We start from the raw sequence: 17,733 nt of genomic DNA, 5'->3' as shown, positions 1-17,733 counted from the left end.
AATAGATGCTCATGGTATGTTGTGAAGAATACGTAAGATGCTAATCTCCCCCTTTTTTTCCCTAGCAGTCTGATGAAGAACAAAATAAAAAATAATTATTTTTTTCAGACTGCAGCCAATATTTTCTATTTACTATAAACAACTGTTTAAACACTGAGGTTGAACCTTTCCCTCCAGAGTATGTTGCCTTAGGATTGCTTTACTCGCATGGACACACAAGTCAAGGAACTCAAGCCCTCCATGTAGTTTTATAAAATACTAAAGTGTGCCTAGAAAAGCCTCCAATTTATGTTTCAATGTACGAAAATATCAGCCTATCAAGCACATCTTGCATAAATATCATAGAAAGTGACTGGAAGAAAATAGAAAAATGAGAATTTGGGCTGAATCTCAGGATAAACTTCCCTACAGTGATATCTCTAAGACTGTGGAGTAGGCTCCTTAAAGAATCAGTGGAAACCCCATAATGTGTGACATTTAACACTAGATTGGACAAAGCTAGAAATTATGCATCAAAGGGACAATTCTGCACTGACAGGGAATAATCTGTTTCCATCTCTAATTTCTATGGTCCTATGACTAAGGCTGCAAGTTTGTCATGGAGGTCACGGAAATCACACATTCTGTGACTTTCCGTAACCTCTGTGACTTCTGCAGTGGCTGGTGCGGATGGCTCAGGGGCCACCTGAGCAGCTCAGGCAGCCCCTGGGCCAGCCGCACCGACCAGTCCTGGCGCAGTCTTGGGCCACTGTGCCCCTCTCCCCCAGCAGCAGCAGGAGTTTGGGTGGGGGACTCAGGGCTGGGGATTGGGGTGTGTGAGGGAGGAAGGGCTCTGGGCGGTGCTTACTTTGGGGGCTCTGCACGCTGCCTCCGCCTGCAGGCATCGCCCCTACAGGTCCCATTGGCCGCGGTTCCTGGCCAATGGGAGTTGTGGAGCCGGCACTTGGGGTGGAGCCAGCACACAGAGCTGCCTGGATGCGCCTCCGCCTAGGAGCTGGGGGATGTCACCACTTCCGAGGAGGCCCAGAGCCTGGTAGGGAGTCTACCAGCCCTGCCAACCCCCGCTCCTCTGCAGCACCCATGGCACCACTGGGCTGCCTCCCCACCTCAAAATTTAGTCAGGGGTATATAGTACAAGTCATGGACAGGTCACGGGCTGTGAATTTTTGTGACCTGTCCGTGACTTTTACTAAAAATACCCATGACAAACATAGCCTTACCTATGACACTTCTCTAGTTAGCTGCAACTACATTAGCCACTCCTCTAATCCACTGATACTCTCCTTATTCCAGAGTACTATACTATTAGCTATCTTTACAAAAGCTTTACTATTTCTATACTGTACTATCCGACCCTGTCTAGAGCTATGTAATGTAATTCAGCAGGTCTAATCCTTTGCCAGCATGATTTTGCTTTGGCAAGTGTTTATTAATGTATTAGTTTTACTCCACCCTAATCAAGGAAACATGTTTTTTTGGCTAACTTCTTTTAAAGAAATAAACCTCCTGCAAAAGACGAGGTGTGGTGGCAAATGCTTTGGAGTTGGGAAGAAGCTAGGCCTGGTGACACCATCCAATCTCAGATCTCAGCCCACATCTCTGAGTCTTCACCTAGGAGTTGCACTGTCAGCGCAAACAACATATCCAGAACTGTACTCCAGTGCTACACTCTTGAAATTCCGCCACTGTTCACAGCAATACTATCTTCCCAGGCCCCTGCAACTCCTGCTCTCTCTTGCCCTGCACATGAAGGCCATGTCTAGATCTTGTCAATTCTTCCCCACATTTCCAAAATCCAACCTTTTCTTTCTGTTCACATAGTGAAAACACTGATCCAGGCTTTCATCATCTCCCATCATGATTACTGTAACCTTTGTACAGCACCTAGCATAATAGGCTTTTGGTTCATGACTAGGGCTCGTAGGTGTTACAATAATAATAATAACAATAACAATAACAATAACAATTCATTATGGTTTCTCCAACATCTCCAATCATGTTCTTCTAGTTCACTCAAAACACAGCTACTAATACCATCTTCCCAGATCATCATTCTGACAATGGCAGCCTCCTCTTTGAATCCCTCTAGTTGCTTCCTATTTTCTACCCCCCATCAAATTAAAGTTTCTTGTCCTCACCTTCAAGGCTCTACTTAACTCTACCACTCACAGCTCCATTCTGTTTGTTTCATTCTCTTGATCAAATATTCAGCTACATCTTCCTATAAAAAGCTGAACATAAAAACATTCCCAAACTCATCAAAAATATCTGCAGTTCTGTCTGATGCTTAAAAGGGCTTATCTCATGGGATTTCCCCTTATTTATGAATCTGCATGATGCAGCTCTGATTTTGGAATATTTCTTTTGGATTGACCACAGATATACTTTTTGGCCAGTTTTCCACTGTCTCTTCTAGCATGAAAATGGGATTGTTGGGAGTGTATACATAAAACTCAGAGTCAGTGTAAATGCAGAAGTTCCTTTGCTTTTCCACCATAAGTGATGAACACCCACTTCAGCACCAAGTATTTTAATGAAGGGTGTTCAGTGTAGTATGTCCTGTTTGTAGACATACTTTCACAATATAAGATTTATTATCAGATCATTCATCAAAAGGATTTATATGATAACCTGTAGCAACAGTTTGATTTTTGAGGAAGTTAGTATACTTCAAACATTCCTATTTTGCTTTAAAAATGATCAAATGTTGTAGCTGACTAGCAGAAATCTGATGACCTACTTTTGCAAAATGGGAAAGCAGATTCTCTACAAAATCACCATCCAGATCAATGGTAAATGAAACTTTAGCTTTAGGCATATTGCATTTTTTTACAGTTAATACATTCATAGTTATTCAACCTGTGTTTCTGATAAAAATAGAGGTTAGCATGTTTTAAAAGTTTCAGAGTATTTTAGAATATGGTTCATTTTTATTTTTTTTTGTTCCTTCTTGTTTAACAATTGGGACCTACATGTGAAATCCCGATCACTCATTAGGGGGTGCAAATGTAAAAAGGTAACTGACTTCAGGATATAAAAAGATACTAACTCCAGATTTTCTCTGATCAATGAAATAGCCTCCTTCCATGATGAATTATACTGATATGAATAAAAATGTAGAAAGCACATTTGGCATTAAATTTTAAAATGCAGTAGCTCTCACCTCCCTGTTCACACAACTGCTGTGCTAAGGCATCCTTGAATATAACTTGGCCTCTGTGGGTAGCTGTAGCCCTGGAAATATAAAGAGACAACAATAAATAATGTGGCAAACTTATTTACATACATGGATGGTCAAATCAAAGATGAGCTTCTAGTTTTTTACCTCCTCCCCAGTCCTCCTTTTGGAAGAATAACTTGTTTATTTTTATTTTGCTTTACTTAATTTTATTTACTTTATTTTGCTTTACCTGAACCAAAATGATTAATCTAGTAGTAAAAAGGCACCACAATATGCTATTCACAAGCACAGAGCTCAGCAGAGGACATTAGATTTTAGGTCACCACCTGGATAAGACTAAGCATGTTACAAAATTGATGTGCTTTGCCTGAGAAGGGCTGTTGTGGAAGGTAAGAGGAACATCGGAGAGATGTTCACAAAGCAACCCCTGTAAAATCCCTATCAGTTGATCCAGGGAACAATAGTTATATTAGTTCTGGAGAAAGTGACATTTATTTGCAGCAATGTATCTGCCAGAACTAAAAGGAATAAATGTAAAATTCAGTCTTTTAGATGCAATGGGTTCACAAGGCAAAGCCCACCTAGAGCTGCCATAGTATTGATGTCCACCAGTAAAAAAGCTCCTTCCTCAGGAGCTTTAATTTGCCTTCTGATCATGCATGTAAGTCCCATTGACACTAACTGGAGTTACACATGCATATCGAGCTTGTCATCTTGGTAGATATAATAGAAAATGTCCATATACGTTGCAGATATTAGGGATTTTATATTAGTGTTGTAAACCTGGGGCTATATCATGCTCTCATTGACTTTAATGGAAAAACTCTAGCTAATGTTGATAATGGGCTCAGAGGGCATGTCTACACTGCATCTGTATTTGAACTTCTCTGCCTGGGTCCACAGACATGTGCTAGTGAGGCTCATGCTAGTGTGCTAAATATAGCTGTGTACACAGTGGGGCTTGGGCTGGAACTCCGGCTCTCAGCTGCAAGGACTAGTTTGCAGAACTGGGGCTATAATGTATAATTTTATTTGTTTTGAAAAATAATGTCTAAAATGTCCTTTTCCCCCATAAAAGCAACACATATTGTATTTAGGACAAATGCATTTCATTCTGTTCATCTTAGTCACAACGGCATGTTTATGAAGTGAACTGATCAATAGAATTTAAAAAACTAAATTTAATTAATAAGCTAAATTGTTTTCATCAAGCTTTGAAGAGGATTGGCCACAGTATTTGATCACTAAAAAGGCAAATTGGTTAGGAGTCATCAGTGTTTGATCATTAGAAAAACAGAGTAGCACCCTCGGTTTCTTTGTCTAGACCAACTGGGGAAAGAAAATCCTTGGCTCCTTTAAGGAATGCAAGCTTCCTTCTCCCCTTATGGGCTGGAAGAAGGTAAGAGGGGAGCTATGTGGCTGATTCTGATTGGTTGGACAGAAGGGTGCAGCATAAGCCTATTTGCTTCCATGCAACAATTATAAAGCCTTCCACCTTCCCAAATGCGCCATTGTGTGCTGGAAAGAAAAGCCCCTCCCCAGCACTTCTTCCCTTTGAATTAGAGCAGGGCTGAGTTTTCAGGTCTTGCTGTGGGCTTCCTGCTGGTTGCCTTTTGGGGGCTGGGAAGGAGTGTTTCCTTCACTACCAAACTGGTCAGGCTGGGTACATTTTTTCATCTTCCTCTCAGCAGCCCAGGGAGCCAATGGGTAGCTTAGGTTATAAAATTCATTTTGTCACAACTTGTCAGGTGCCCAATGCAGTTAATTGTTCAGTAGGAGGGTCCAATTCCCTGATAAACCAGAACTGGAAGCGGATTAGGAGAAGGCATCACCTAAAGAAGGTGGGGAATGGGGCTGGGCTCCTAATATCTGATACAGCGAGGAGAAAGCCCCCTTTTCCATCCCCTTTAGCCCTTTATGAGGGGAGAACGGTGGGCTCCCAGCACTGGTACTAATGGGATGGGGGGGGGGGCTGAGAGCAGGCCTTCACCAGGTGGAACAGATTACAAAAGAGGGATGATCTGCACTGGATGAGAGTTATTGCTGGATAGTTCCCAGATGTGTTAATAAAGCTGCAGCTTAATGAAACCACATCCCTGGTGTCTTGTCTGTCTTCCTGCAGTGTCTGGAACAATAAGTGTGAGCTGTATAACACATTTTTAAAATGCAAATGCAATGAAAAAATAAGTCCCAAGAAATCTTCATGTGGACACTCTTTTAGGATTTCAAACACTTTTTACAGTTGTGTGAAATATGGCATAACTTATAACATTTCTATATTAGCACATGCTGTCTGTGTTATTGTGACCCAGTGGCCATGTAGTATAAAAGAAAAGAAGGAGAAGAAGAAGAAGAAATACATTATTTTGGCACATGAAGACAGCAAAGAATTCTGAAAACTTTACAGACTCCTTTAAAAACCTGAGCTAAAATACAGCGAGCTTTCAAAATTCTTAAAGCACCATCCTGTGTACAGAACTCACACATTGTTTTTAAGTGCTCACAGTTCTGAGCTTATGGATATTCAAGGAGATTATTTATTATTTCTATTACATTTATACACTTACTCTCACAGTGAAAAATGGGTACAGAGGTTAGAATGCTACCAAAAAAAATATTCTCCAAAATGGAGAACATATGCTCTGCAATCCATAGGCGCAATTGGCCAGCCTTCTTGAAAGGACCAGATATAGTGAATGCAGTCAATAGACTAAATACCAGAACATTCCAAAGCCAGCTGTTACTAAAAATCCAAAATAAAGAGATGTTACTTATATAGTTAGTTGTGTGTTGTATATGTGACAAAATCAGGCTCCTTGTGCTCCTGTGCACACGTAGGAAAATGCCACAAGAGAAGTGGGGCAGACATTTTCCCTCTTGATTCTGTTCCTCAATCAAACCAACACATGGAGAGGCCTCTTCATAGATCCAAAACATAGGCACATGGCAAGGTTGGAGTAGGAGTTCATCTCTACAGTTAGAGGGATTTTTCCCTGACATTTGAATGCAAACACAGGGGGCTGGGTACTGGAGATAGTGATGGATGCATATGAGTGCGAGACAGAGAGAAGCCGCTGAAATATCACAGACACAGACAGAGAAAACAGCAAGGAAGCCCAAGAGACTGTCAAAGGAACACTAATAAAAAAGAAAAAGCTAAGAGACTTTTTGGGTAGCACATTGGCTAAAAAGAATCTTGAAACTGTGAGCAAAGAAACTGTCTCCTATTGTTTGATTCTTACTATGTTCAGGGAAACAGGACTTTTATCTATATTCTTTGTAAATAAACAGGATTGCATCAAAGAAATACCTGGCTCCACCATTTATTTCTTTCCTTAATGGAAACAATCCACAAGACCCTGAAAATTGGCTAAGTGTGCAGTTCAAAAGGGATATCAGAGCCACTGAGGGACATTCTGGGGTAGATTTTCAGAAAGCCTTTGACAAGGTCCCTCACCAAAGGCTATTAAGCAAAAAGTAAGCTGTCATGGGATAAGAGGGAAGGTTCTCTCATGGATTGGTAACTGGTTAAAAGATAGGAAACAAAGGGAAGGAATAAATGGTCAGTTTTCAGAATGGAGGGAGGTAAATAGTGGTGTCCTCCAGGGGTCTGTATTGGGTCCAGTCCAATTCAATATATTTATAAATGATCTGACAAAAGGGGTAAACAGTGAGGTAGCAAAATTTGCAGATGATACAAAACTACTCAAGATAGTTAAGTCTCAGGCGGACTGTGAAGAGCTACAAAAAGATCTCTCAAAAGTGGGTGACTGGGCAACAAAATGGCAGATGAAATTTAATGTTGATAAATGGAAAGTAATGCACACTGGAAAACATAATCCCAACTACACATATAAAATGAGACAGTCTATATTAGCTGTTACCACTCAAGAAAGAGATCTGGGAGTCATTGTGGATAGTTCTCTGAAAACATCCACTCAATGTGCAGCAGCACTCAGAAAAGCTAACAGATTCTTAGGAATCATTAGGAAAGGAATTGATAATAAGACAGAAAATATCATATTTCCTCTATATAAATCCATGGTACAGCCATATCTTGAATACTGTATGCAGTTCTGGTTACCCCATCTCAAAAAATATATATTAGCATTGGAAAAAGCACACTGAAGGCGAATAAAAGAGATTAAGGGTGTGGAACAGCTTCCATATGAGGAGAGATTAAAAAGACTGGGACTTTTCAGCTTTGAAAAGAGATGACTGAGTGGTGATCTGATAGATATCTAATAAATCATGACTCGTGTGGAGAAAATGAATAAGGAAGTTTTATTTACCCTTTCATATAACACAAGAACTATGGGGCACCCAATGAATTTAATAGGCAGCACATTTAAAACAAACAAAAGGAAGTACTTCTTCACACAACACACAGTCAGCCTGTGGAACTTGTTGCCGGGGGATGCTGTGAAGGCCAAAACCGTAATGGGGTTCAAAAAAGAATTACCATATATACTCGATCATAAGCCGGTTCGTATATAAGCCAACCCCACCCCAAGATGGATAAGTAAAAATGGAAAATTTTTATAACCTGTTCATAAGCCGACCCTATAATTAGGGGTCAGCAAACTTTGGCTCCTGGGCCATCAGGATAAGCCGCTGGCGGACTGAAATGGTTTGTTTACCTCGAGCGTCTGCAGGCATGGCGGTAAACCTAAGTAAACAAAGTGTTCCGGTGCGCCAGCTGCTTACCCTGACGGGCTGGGACAGCAACTTGTGGGGAAATGTTTTGGGGGGGAGAAGCTGGGAGCCAGGGGAGTAACCCTTGTGACCATCCCACATGACCCCACCCCTAGCCCGGGACCCCCACACTCTCCCCATCCCATCCCTTCCCACCTTATCTAGGGAGGGCTAGGGTAGGATGTCTCTGGCCTGGCTGGAGCTGCTCAAGCAGGCTAGGCAGCGCGGCCGCAGCCTGCTCCGGTGGGCCAGACCGGGCAACACGGCCACAGCATGTTCCAGTGGGCTGCAGCCTATCAGCCCCGGAGCTGTGTCTCACCTCTCTCTCTCTACACTCGTTCATAAGACGACCCCCTTCTCTGATGCTTCCCTTTTTTACTAAAAGAATTCGGCTTATGAACAAGTATATACGGTAGATAAATTTATGGAGGATAGGTACATCAGTGATTATTAGTCAAGATGGCCAGGGATGCAAACCCATGTTCTGGGTGTCCATAAGCCTCTGACTGCCAGATGCTGGGATGACAGAGAATGGATCACTTGATAATTTCCCTGTTCTTGTTCATTCCCTACAAAGCATCTGGGATTGGCCACTGTCAGAAGACACAATACTGGCATAAATTATCTTTGAAAACTCATGGCGATCGGGGGAGGTCCCAGATGACTGGAAAAAGGCTAATGTAGTGCCCATCTTTAAAAAAGGGAAGAAGGATGATCCGGGGAACTACAGGCCAGTCAGCCTCACCCAGTCCCTGGAAAAATCATGGAGCAGGTCCTCAAGGAATCAATACTGAAGCACTTAGAGGAGAGGAAAGTGATCAGGAACAGTCAGCACGGATTCACCAAGGGCAAGTCATGCCTGACTAACCTAATTGCCTTCTATGAGGAGATAACTGGGTCTGTGGATGAGGGGAAAGCAGTGGAAAGCCTGACTTTAGCAAAGCTTTTGATACAGTCTCCCACAGTATTCTTGCCAGTGAGTTAAAGAAGTATGGGCTGGATGAATGGACTATAAGGTGGATAGAAAGCTGTCTAGATCGTCGGGCTCAATGGGTAGTGATCAACTGTTCCATGTCTAGTTGGCAGCCGGTTTCAAGCGGAGTGCCCCAAAGGTCAGCCCTGGGGCCAGTTTTGTTCAATATCTTCATTAATGATCTGGAGGATGGCATGGACTGCACTCTCAGCAAGTTTGCAGATGACACTAAACTGGGAGGAGTGGTAGATACGCTGGAGGGTAGGGATAGCATACAGAGGGACCTAGACAAATTAGAGGATTGGGCCAAAAGAAACCTGATGAGGTTCAACAAGGACAAGTGCAGAGTCCTGCACTTAGGACAGAAGAATCCCATTCACTCTTACAGACTAGGGACCAAATGGCTAGGAAGCAGTTCTGCAGAAAAGGACCTAGGGGTTACAGTGGACGAGAAGCTGGATATGAGTCAACAGTGTACCCTTGTTGCCAAGAAGGCTAACGGCATTTTGGGCTGTATAAGTAGGGGCATTGCCAGCAGATTGAAGGACGTGATCATTCCTCTCTATTCAACATTGGTGAGGCCTCATATGGAGTACTGTGTCCAGTTTTGGGCCCCACACTACAAGAAGGATGTGGAAAAATTGGAAAGAGTCCAGGGGAGGGCAACAAAAATGATTAGGGGGCTGGAGCACATGACTTATGAGGAGAGGCTGAGGGAACTGGGATTGTTTAGTCTGCAGAAGAGAAGAATGAGGGGGATTTGATAGCTGCATTCAACTACCTGAAAGGGGGTTCCAAAGAGGATGGATCTAGACTATTCTCAGTGGTACCAGATGACAGAACAAGGAGTAATGGTCTCAAGTTGCAGTGGGGGAGGTTTAGGTTGGATATTAGGAAAAACTTTTTCACTAGGAGGGTGGTGAAGCACTGGAATGGGTTACCTAGGGAGGTGGTGGAATCTCCTTCCTTAGAGGTTTTTAAGGTCAGGCTTGATAAAGCCCTGGCTGGGATGATTTAGTTGGGAATTGGTCCTGCTTTGAGCAGGGGGTTGGACTAGATGACCTCCTGAGGTCCCTTCCAACCCTGATTTTCTATGATTCTATGATTGGTCTGACCCAGTGTGGCCATTCTTCTGTTCTTCTCTTCCCTATTTATGCATCTCAAGATCACATTTGCTCTTTTGGCCACAGTGTCAAATTTGTTAGTCTTTAAGGTGCCACAAGTACTCCTGTTCTTTTTGCGGATACAGACTAACACGGCTGCTACTCTGAAAAGTGTCACACTGGGAGCTCATGTTCAGCTGATTATCCACCACGAACTCTAGCTTTTTTTCAGAGTCAGGATAGAGTCCCCCATCCTGTAAGTATGGCGTATATTTTTTGTTCCTAGTTGTATATATTTACATTTGGTGATATTAAAGTGCATATTGTTTCATTGTGCCCAGTTTACCAAGTGAGCCACATTGCTCTGTATCAGAGATCTATCATCTACATTATTTGCCACTGCCCCAATTTTGTCATCTGCAAACTTTATCAGTGACGATTTTATGTTTTTTTCCACGTCATTAATAAAAATGTTAAATATTGTAGGGGTAAGAACCTATCCCTGTGGGACCTAACTGGAAACACACCCACTCAGTGATGATTCGCCATTCACAAGTACATTTTGAGACTCAGCTAGTCAGTTAGCTAGTTTTTAATTCATTTAATATGTGGGATGTTAATTTTATATTGTTCTAATTTTGTGGTACCAAGTCAAACACCTTACAGAAGTCTAAGTATATTACATCAACACTATTGCCTTTATCAACCAAACTTGTGATCTCATCAAAAACAGATATCAAGTTAGTTTGACAGGATCTATTTTCAATAAACTCATGTTGATTGCATTAATTACATTACCCTCCGTAATTCTTTATTAACTGAGCCCTATATAAGCCACTGCATTATCTTGTCCAGGATTGATGTCAGGATGACGGGCCTATATTACCACATGTAATGGACATAGTTAAATCAGTTAAAAACTGTGGGTAGACCAGGTCTTGTCGAGATTATAGCTCATTAGGAACATGCTGAAGCATTTAGAGCCTTTCACCTGTTGATCACTAGTTTGAATGCTGCCCAATTCATTAGCAATTAAAAGTTGTTCCCATCTAATGGAAGTTTGGTAGCCCTAAATAAGATTCACTTGGTGCATCCCAGTTCCAGCTCCCAGGTCACAAATTCACTACCATGTTTTGCACTAGACTTACGCTCTTTAGGACAGAGACTCTCTTTTATTGTGTATTTGTATTGTGCCTACCACAATGGCAATACTAAAGGTGACAATAGAGAATCAGGCCTGAGACTCTTTTGAAGTCAGGGATTGGTTGCAATGGCAGCTCTGTGTCACTTGTTTTTGCCTCCTGCCTGCATTTTATCAAGAAGGTATAGGAGGGGGTTACCAGATTGTATCGCACTTTGACTGACCCTCAGCCAGCACAATTCCTATAAGACTATGGCAAGTGGCATAATTTAGAGCAGCCCTAAGTTATGCCAGGAGTTATTTTGGTCCCTGACTGGACCAGGATCAGGGTTGACTGATTTAAATCACCAAGTGGAAAACCTTGATTCAAATAATTGATTTTAATCAACTTTTCTGTTTGTACTTTAGTTATTTTCTAAAGCAAAAGGCGCATTTTCATTGGTTATGACCATTAAAACATGTTGACTTACAACAAAATAGAGCTTTTACACTAGATTTAGTACACCTTTTTGCTACCCAGGAGGGTAAAGTATAACTATGTATATTTATTTGAGCAATTATATAGTTTAATATTTTCAGCTTCTCATTAATTGTACATTTTTAGTATGTTGGAAAATGGTGAATGTTATATTGCTTATTTACTAGATAAACTTTTTGCTCATGATTTGTGTCAAACTGCATTAGGATGGTAACTGGAATTTAATTAAACACACAAAACAGCATATGAAATTTATTTTTATTAAACCGAACAACCCTAAATGTTTTGGATACAGAAATTTCTCTTATCAAAACATGATTTACATTTAAAACTACATGATTTATTAAAGGAACAAGAGGGCTTAACTGTATTCAGTGAATTAAAGTGATTAGTTTGGGTCAGCCAGGGAAAATTTTCAAATATGCCTAAGTAAAAGTGACTAGAGATTTACTTCCTATTCACCTAAGTGTCTTGAAAATGAGACAACGGTCTCCTAAGTTACTTAGGCTGATAAGTAATGGAATCATCACATACCAGCACTACACAACAATTTGGAGCAGAAAACAAAGATGAATGCCATATCTAACGGTGTATGTTTGTGAGAAAAATGATGGGTTCCCACATTTTTCATGTTTAAAAAAGAAACATTTCTGAGAGATGTTCTAAATGAAATTGGCTCATTGAGAGTTGCCAAGTTAAAACCTGTGCTGCTTGGTAGATAAGAGAGAGAAGGAACATTTAGAACTTCATAATTAGGGCTAGTGGTATTTAGTCGGAGAAGGGGAGGTAATGGATTCTGTGACATTTCTGGCCATTGTCAGGGCAAAAAAGGCATGTGTGCAGAGCTGCTGCTCTTGTTGCTTTACCAGAGGCTGAGGTAGGAAAGCAGCTCTGAAGAATAAGCAGCAGTGTTTTTTTCCACATCCACATTTATGCACTGCTGCAGGGCTGAACTTGAAGGCACTGGGATAGCACTGTTAAAAGGTTTTAAACTATTACTTACTTAAATTGTTCTAATCAGTTTCTACTTGAACTTCAGGCATTTTAAATATCAATTTGTGACTTTGGTCTGTCTTTTTCATATGATTATCATGAAAAACCATCAGTGTTAACAACATTCAGCTGAAATTGCAGAAGCAAATTTGGCAAGCAAAATGTAATTACCCATATGGGAATTTGGTTAGGAAACTGGGATTAACCCCCTATTCATAAAGCTTGTCTAAAAGATGAAAATGGATTTGGGTAGGCATTAAAGCGGTCTATAAATATTTGATAGCTGCAAACATCAAGGACCAAATTGTGAAACCAAGAACCAGCTCACACATGGGAGCAGTCCCACTGAAGTCAGTGGGCCAAATTACAAATAAGATGTAAGATTGTGTGACTTAGTCTCCCTTGCATTTACTTAGACTTCTTTACACAAATAGAGTGGGTCCAAGTGAATGTAAGAGTGAATATGAATTACACCATTTTATGTATCACTTCTGAATTTGTCCGAGTGAGCTGACTCACTTGAATAAAGTTACTATAATTTGAACCCAGCGATAGAGAGATTTATTTGGTGTGATTCACAAAAGTATAACCCAGAGTAAATGAGAGGAAGTTAAGAAGGGGGAAATTTAAGCTGAATATCAAGAAAAACTTGATGGGAAGCAGTAAAAGCCCCTTTATTTGAGACTTATAAAACAAAATTAGACAAAATTCTAAAAATGGACTGGAGGGACCAATCCTACAATGCCAGATAGGTAGACTGAATGACCTTATAGGTCTTTTTCAGCTCTAACCTCTATGTTTATAAGATATTCCTATGAAAGCGGCATAGAAGCTTTCTTTTATGTCTCATCTGACAGGTGCTATCTTCAGCAGCTGTGTGCCTTAGTCTCATGCTGGGGCATTGGTTCAACAATATGGCAAAGGAAAGTGCACCACCTACTGAATCCTCAGCTACATTTTCTGAAGCAGTTATGTTTTCTCCCCTGCCCAGTTTTGTGCTGGAGCACATGACTGAGATATGGAGGTGTCCCAGGGTTCACTAGTTCTGCAGGTAAATTTCTTTTTATCATTACCTTTAGAAATAATTACAGACAACACTCTTTTACCTAAATTACCACCAAGAAAGAAGAAAAATTAAGTAGATGATGATTGGGCAGAATTCAAAGTTAGAGAGTCATATTCACAGACCTCCCAACAGTCCCATGTTTTTGTCCTGCTTTGACCTCCAAAACCTGCTGTCCTGGTTGAATCAGCTCCTGTTCTGCAAGGCTGGCTGGGCTCAGCTCCCTGCTCCAGGATTTGTTTCCTGCTCCCCCTTCTCCTTCCTCCCAGCCCTGCCTCCCTGAGAACCTTTCCTGGCCCCTCCTTGAGCCTGGCACATGCTCAGAATACTGGAGCTGAGCCCAGCCAGTCTGGCAGGAAAGAAGACACAGGAGCCACCTCTGAGGGGTGAATGCGGGGTAGACTTTCTCTGCAACCCCCGTGGCCTGCAGGGCAGGGTCCATCCTGCTGTAGCCACTGGGAATGTTGGGAGGTATGTATTCATCACTAATAAATCATCTGATATGTTACTTGAATCATCACAATGCTCATGCTTTCCTACATAGCTGCACTGGGGCCTTGATCCTGCAAAGTGCTGAAAATTGGACCTGTGTGAATAACTGATTTTTCTCTTTGGTGACTAAATTGAAATATATACAACAAGAACAAAAATAGGTTTGGATTTTTTTATTTTTCTAGCAAAACAAAGTTTTAAAAAATTCTTTGGGTCAAACAATGTTTTCTTGGCTCCAAAATGAAGTGTTTCATTTATTTTTTTCAGGTCTTATAAGCTTTTAAAAGTTAAATTGAGTGAAATTCTGAAATGCCTTTCTGAAATGAAAAGTCAAAATGTTTTGTTTTGAAAATGCTGAAATGAACCATTTTGACATTTCTTTCCAATTTTTAAAAATTTTACGTGATTGAAACAATTTGCCAAAATTGACCCAAATTCAATAATTGTTTTGGTCAACCCAAATCTGCATTTTTCAGCAAAATACTTCCACAAAATGTTCATCCAGCTCTACTGAGAACCTTTAAGTTCTATTGGAATCAAGTCTTAAACGCACATTGATCCATTAAGGGAGATATTTTCAAATCTCTAACAGAGTTGGGAAAGTAACGAAAATATTGTTGATAGTTAAATTAACTATAATATATGTTGTAACACAGCTACATGTTTCTCACACAATGATTAGCTAAGCACAGCATGTCAGCAAACAAATAGTAATAAATCTTCCAAGGCTGCTCTCAATCATATTGGGATATGATGCCCTCCAGCCTACTATCCTAACAATTTACCAAATACGTGTGCTACTGCTATCTGAACCATGAGCCTAATCCCAAACTCACTGAAGTCAATAGACTCCCACTGACTTCAATGGGCTTTCGATCAGGCCCCATATGCAAAGAAATTAATATTTTTATTTTCTATATATTCAGTAGAAAAAAAATCACAATAGTCCAATGCCAGAGACTTGATCTGTCTAGAGCTCTGTTCCACTTTAAATCAAATTCTTACCATAAAAGGTCAAGTTAAAACAGCTGTTTTCTATTTAGGGATGGATCTAAAGGTGTTTACCGGTTGTAAAGAAGAAAAACACACACTTTTTTTTAAAGCCTAGACATCACTATGGAAAACAGATGCCAGTTCAATTGCTTTGATTTTTTTTTAACTACCTTTAAAGCTTGTTGTGGGTGAGTTGGTGTGTGGGTGAGACCGAGAGAGACTGCATTAGAGACTTTTTTAGCCAAGACTAGGTTGTCATTAACAAAATATGCATCAGTATGGTGGTCTCTATTGCAAATATCTCCCTTGTGCTTGGAATTAAGGAGCTATTGGTAGAGTGATTGAGACAAAAAAACACCTCGTTAACTGAGCACTCTACAAGATGGCCATAAGTCTACATACCTTACAAGGTATGACCTGTATGGGAAAGCTCAGACAGAGCCTTGTCTCATTCAGTGCATTCACATGCAAACATGCATTTTTAAAACAGACATCTTTAAAATACACTCTGAATGAGGCACTTTTAAAGTGTGGATTGGTCCATGCACACTTCTGTGCATTGGACTGATTTGTACATTTTAGAATGTGTACATGGTTCAGTGCACACTTATAAGATTTGTAGAGAATAGGGCAATGTTCCTGTGGGCCCTAATCTCATTCCTTACAAATATTCAGTAAATTTTTAATGGTGTAGAATAAATTATCATGCATAGATGTGTATCATAAATATATTTCTTCAGGATGTTAAGCTACCATTGTTAAAAATATATAAATGAACATTTATTGTGCAGGTGCAAAGAACAATTTTTCATAACTGAGTTAAATCAAATCCAGTTTCACCACTATATTACAAAGTACTTCTCCTCCATGACAACTATTTCCTTGCCTAATTTCAACTTTCAATCCCTGCCATTTTGGAACTGGAGTTGTTTTAAAAGGTTGATTTTTTTTTAATGAGGAAAGTTGGTTGTTGGGTTTTTTTTGCATAGCCTCAAATGGCAAAAGTATTCCTCAAATTGTCCACTCAAAGATCACCTCTGGAGAAAGACAACGCCTATAAAAATGTCAGTCCAATAGGTAACAGTTTTAGAAAGTTATGAGCAACTGAAAATATAGGCTTAGAAAGGAAATACCTCGGAAACTTTAAGTATGGGTGCAGCTACTGCTCCACCGGCAATACTAACAAAAGTTTGTTACTGTATGAAATGCTGTCATTAAAGCATATAGTTAAGGTTGCCCAACCCTTTCCATTATAGCCCATAGTTTTCAGTTGTTTTTGACTCTGACTAACTTTAACCATTTTGGCTGACATTTTCCCTATTTTATGTCTGCCTCAGGTTTAATTGTTTGGAAAGTTTAAACAAAAATGGTACAGCTATTTCTAAGAGTAAGGTCAATTACAAATATATAGGTTTGATAATTCTAAATATCTTCTATCTTCTGTTTAGTGGCTCTCGTTTTTCTGTGGTTTGGTGTAGAAAGTTACAGTGAGATCCCACACATGTTCAAGTGCTATCCTAAATAGGGATGTATTTAAGTACATGTTTAATTGCTTTCCTAAATCAAGACTTGAATGAGGCAAGAGTCCTAAAGTAAAAAAAAACATGTGATATGTAATTAAAGACTGCATCATAATGGATACAGAGAAGGAGACAGAATATAGGTTGCACAGGCAACCTTAATTCTGATACTTCCTAATTTATGAGTGCTTGAATTTGCAATCTTAACTATGTTCTTTTAAGATATGGTGTTGTTGTTGTTTTGAGGGTATGGGAGCAGAAAGGAGAGGTATGATAGAATAGTGAATATATAGTATAATAGAGGGAAGGAAGAAAGTGGAAATCAGACAATGTAAGTTGTACATAGGTGCTTATATTCCCTCTCCCTAATATCCCCTATAACATAAAGATGATTTTTCTCTACTATACAATCATATGTAAATAAACTGATTAGAAACTACTTTTCTGCTTTCTGTAAACACATTATGAGAGACAGTTTTTGACAAAGCTTGCCCCCCAATTACAGGAATTCTAGTATTTTTGAGTATTTGCCGTAAGTCTGACGAAAGGAAAGCAAATTCTAATGTTTCTATACTTTAAATAAAGGGTTATTTTAGTGGCATCTGCCAAGTGAGTCAATTCATATAAATAATAGAACAAGCATCTATTGTCTCTCTGCTGAAACAGTGCCAACAACTAGGTCTTACCTTTTCCAGTGGGGAAATCATGTTTGCAGGCTCTGTAGTCTATCCTATTACCCTTTGAGCTGTATCTGGAATACTGACTGTATATAAAGTTACATACAGTATAGAGTTTAGATTTCTAATTTAATGAGTATGAGTATTAAGAACCTATATTTATTATAATCTAATGATTCTATTGCACTTCTTTAATATTTAAAAAAGCAAAAACAGATTTATTAAATTGTGAGTCTGGGTACATGATTGACAGTCTCGCAAAGCCTACGTTTAATTAAGATCTAATTCAAATACTCAGATTATACTTTCATATCATTCAGGAAAAAATCTTTGGCATTTCCTGTCATAGCAATAAGCATATTACTACTTACTAAACACTTAATGCCTGACATCTTCAAAACAATGTACAAACATTAACTAAACA

At 39.8% G+C, this 17,733-nt stretch overlaps 1 protein-coding gene across 2 annotated transcripts in view; it reads right to left on the bottom strand.

Annotated features, from left to right (window-relative positions):
* RELN (reelin) overlaps window positions 1-17,733 on the bottom strand; it is a 444,047-nt gene that overhangs the window by 266,176 nt on the left and 160,138 nt on the right. For both annotated transcript variants that reach the window (XM_039517535.1, XM_039517540.1), the window contains exon 4: window positions 3,164-3,234. In XM_039517535.1, the coding sequence (XP_039373469.1) occupies window positions 3,164-3,234 (71 nt within the window). The remainder of the gene's footprint in view (window positions 1-3,163; window positions 3,235-17,733) is intronic.

The sequence above is a fragment of the Mauremys reevesii genome, linkage group 1, assembly GCF_016161935.1.
Source record: "Mauremys reevesii isolate NIE-2019 linkage group 1, ASM1616193v1, whole genome shotgun sequence".
NCBI lineage: Eukaryota > Metazoa > Chordata > Testudines > Geoemydidae > Mauremys > Mauremys reevesii.
The sequence above is the reverse complement of the archived record's forward strand: the minus strand, read 5'-3'. Positions and strand labels throughout refer to the sequence as shown.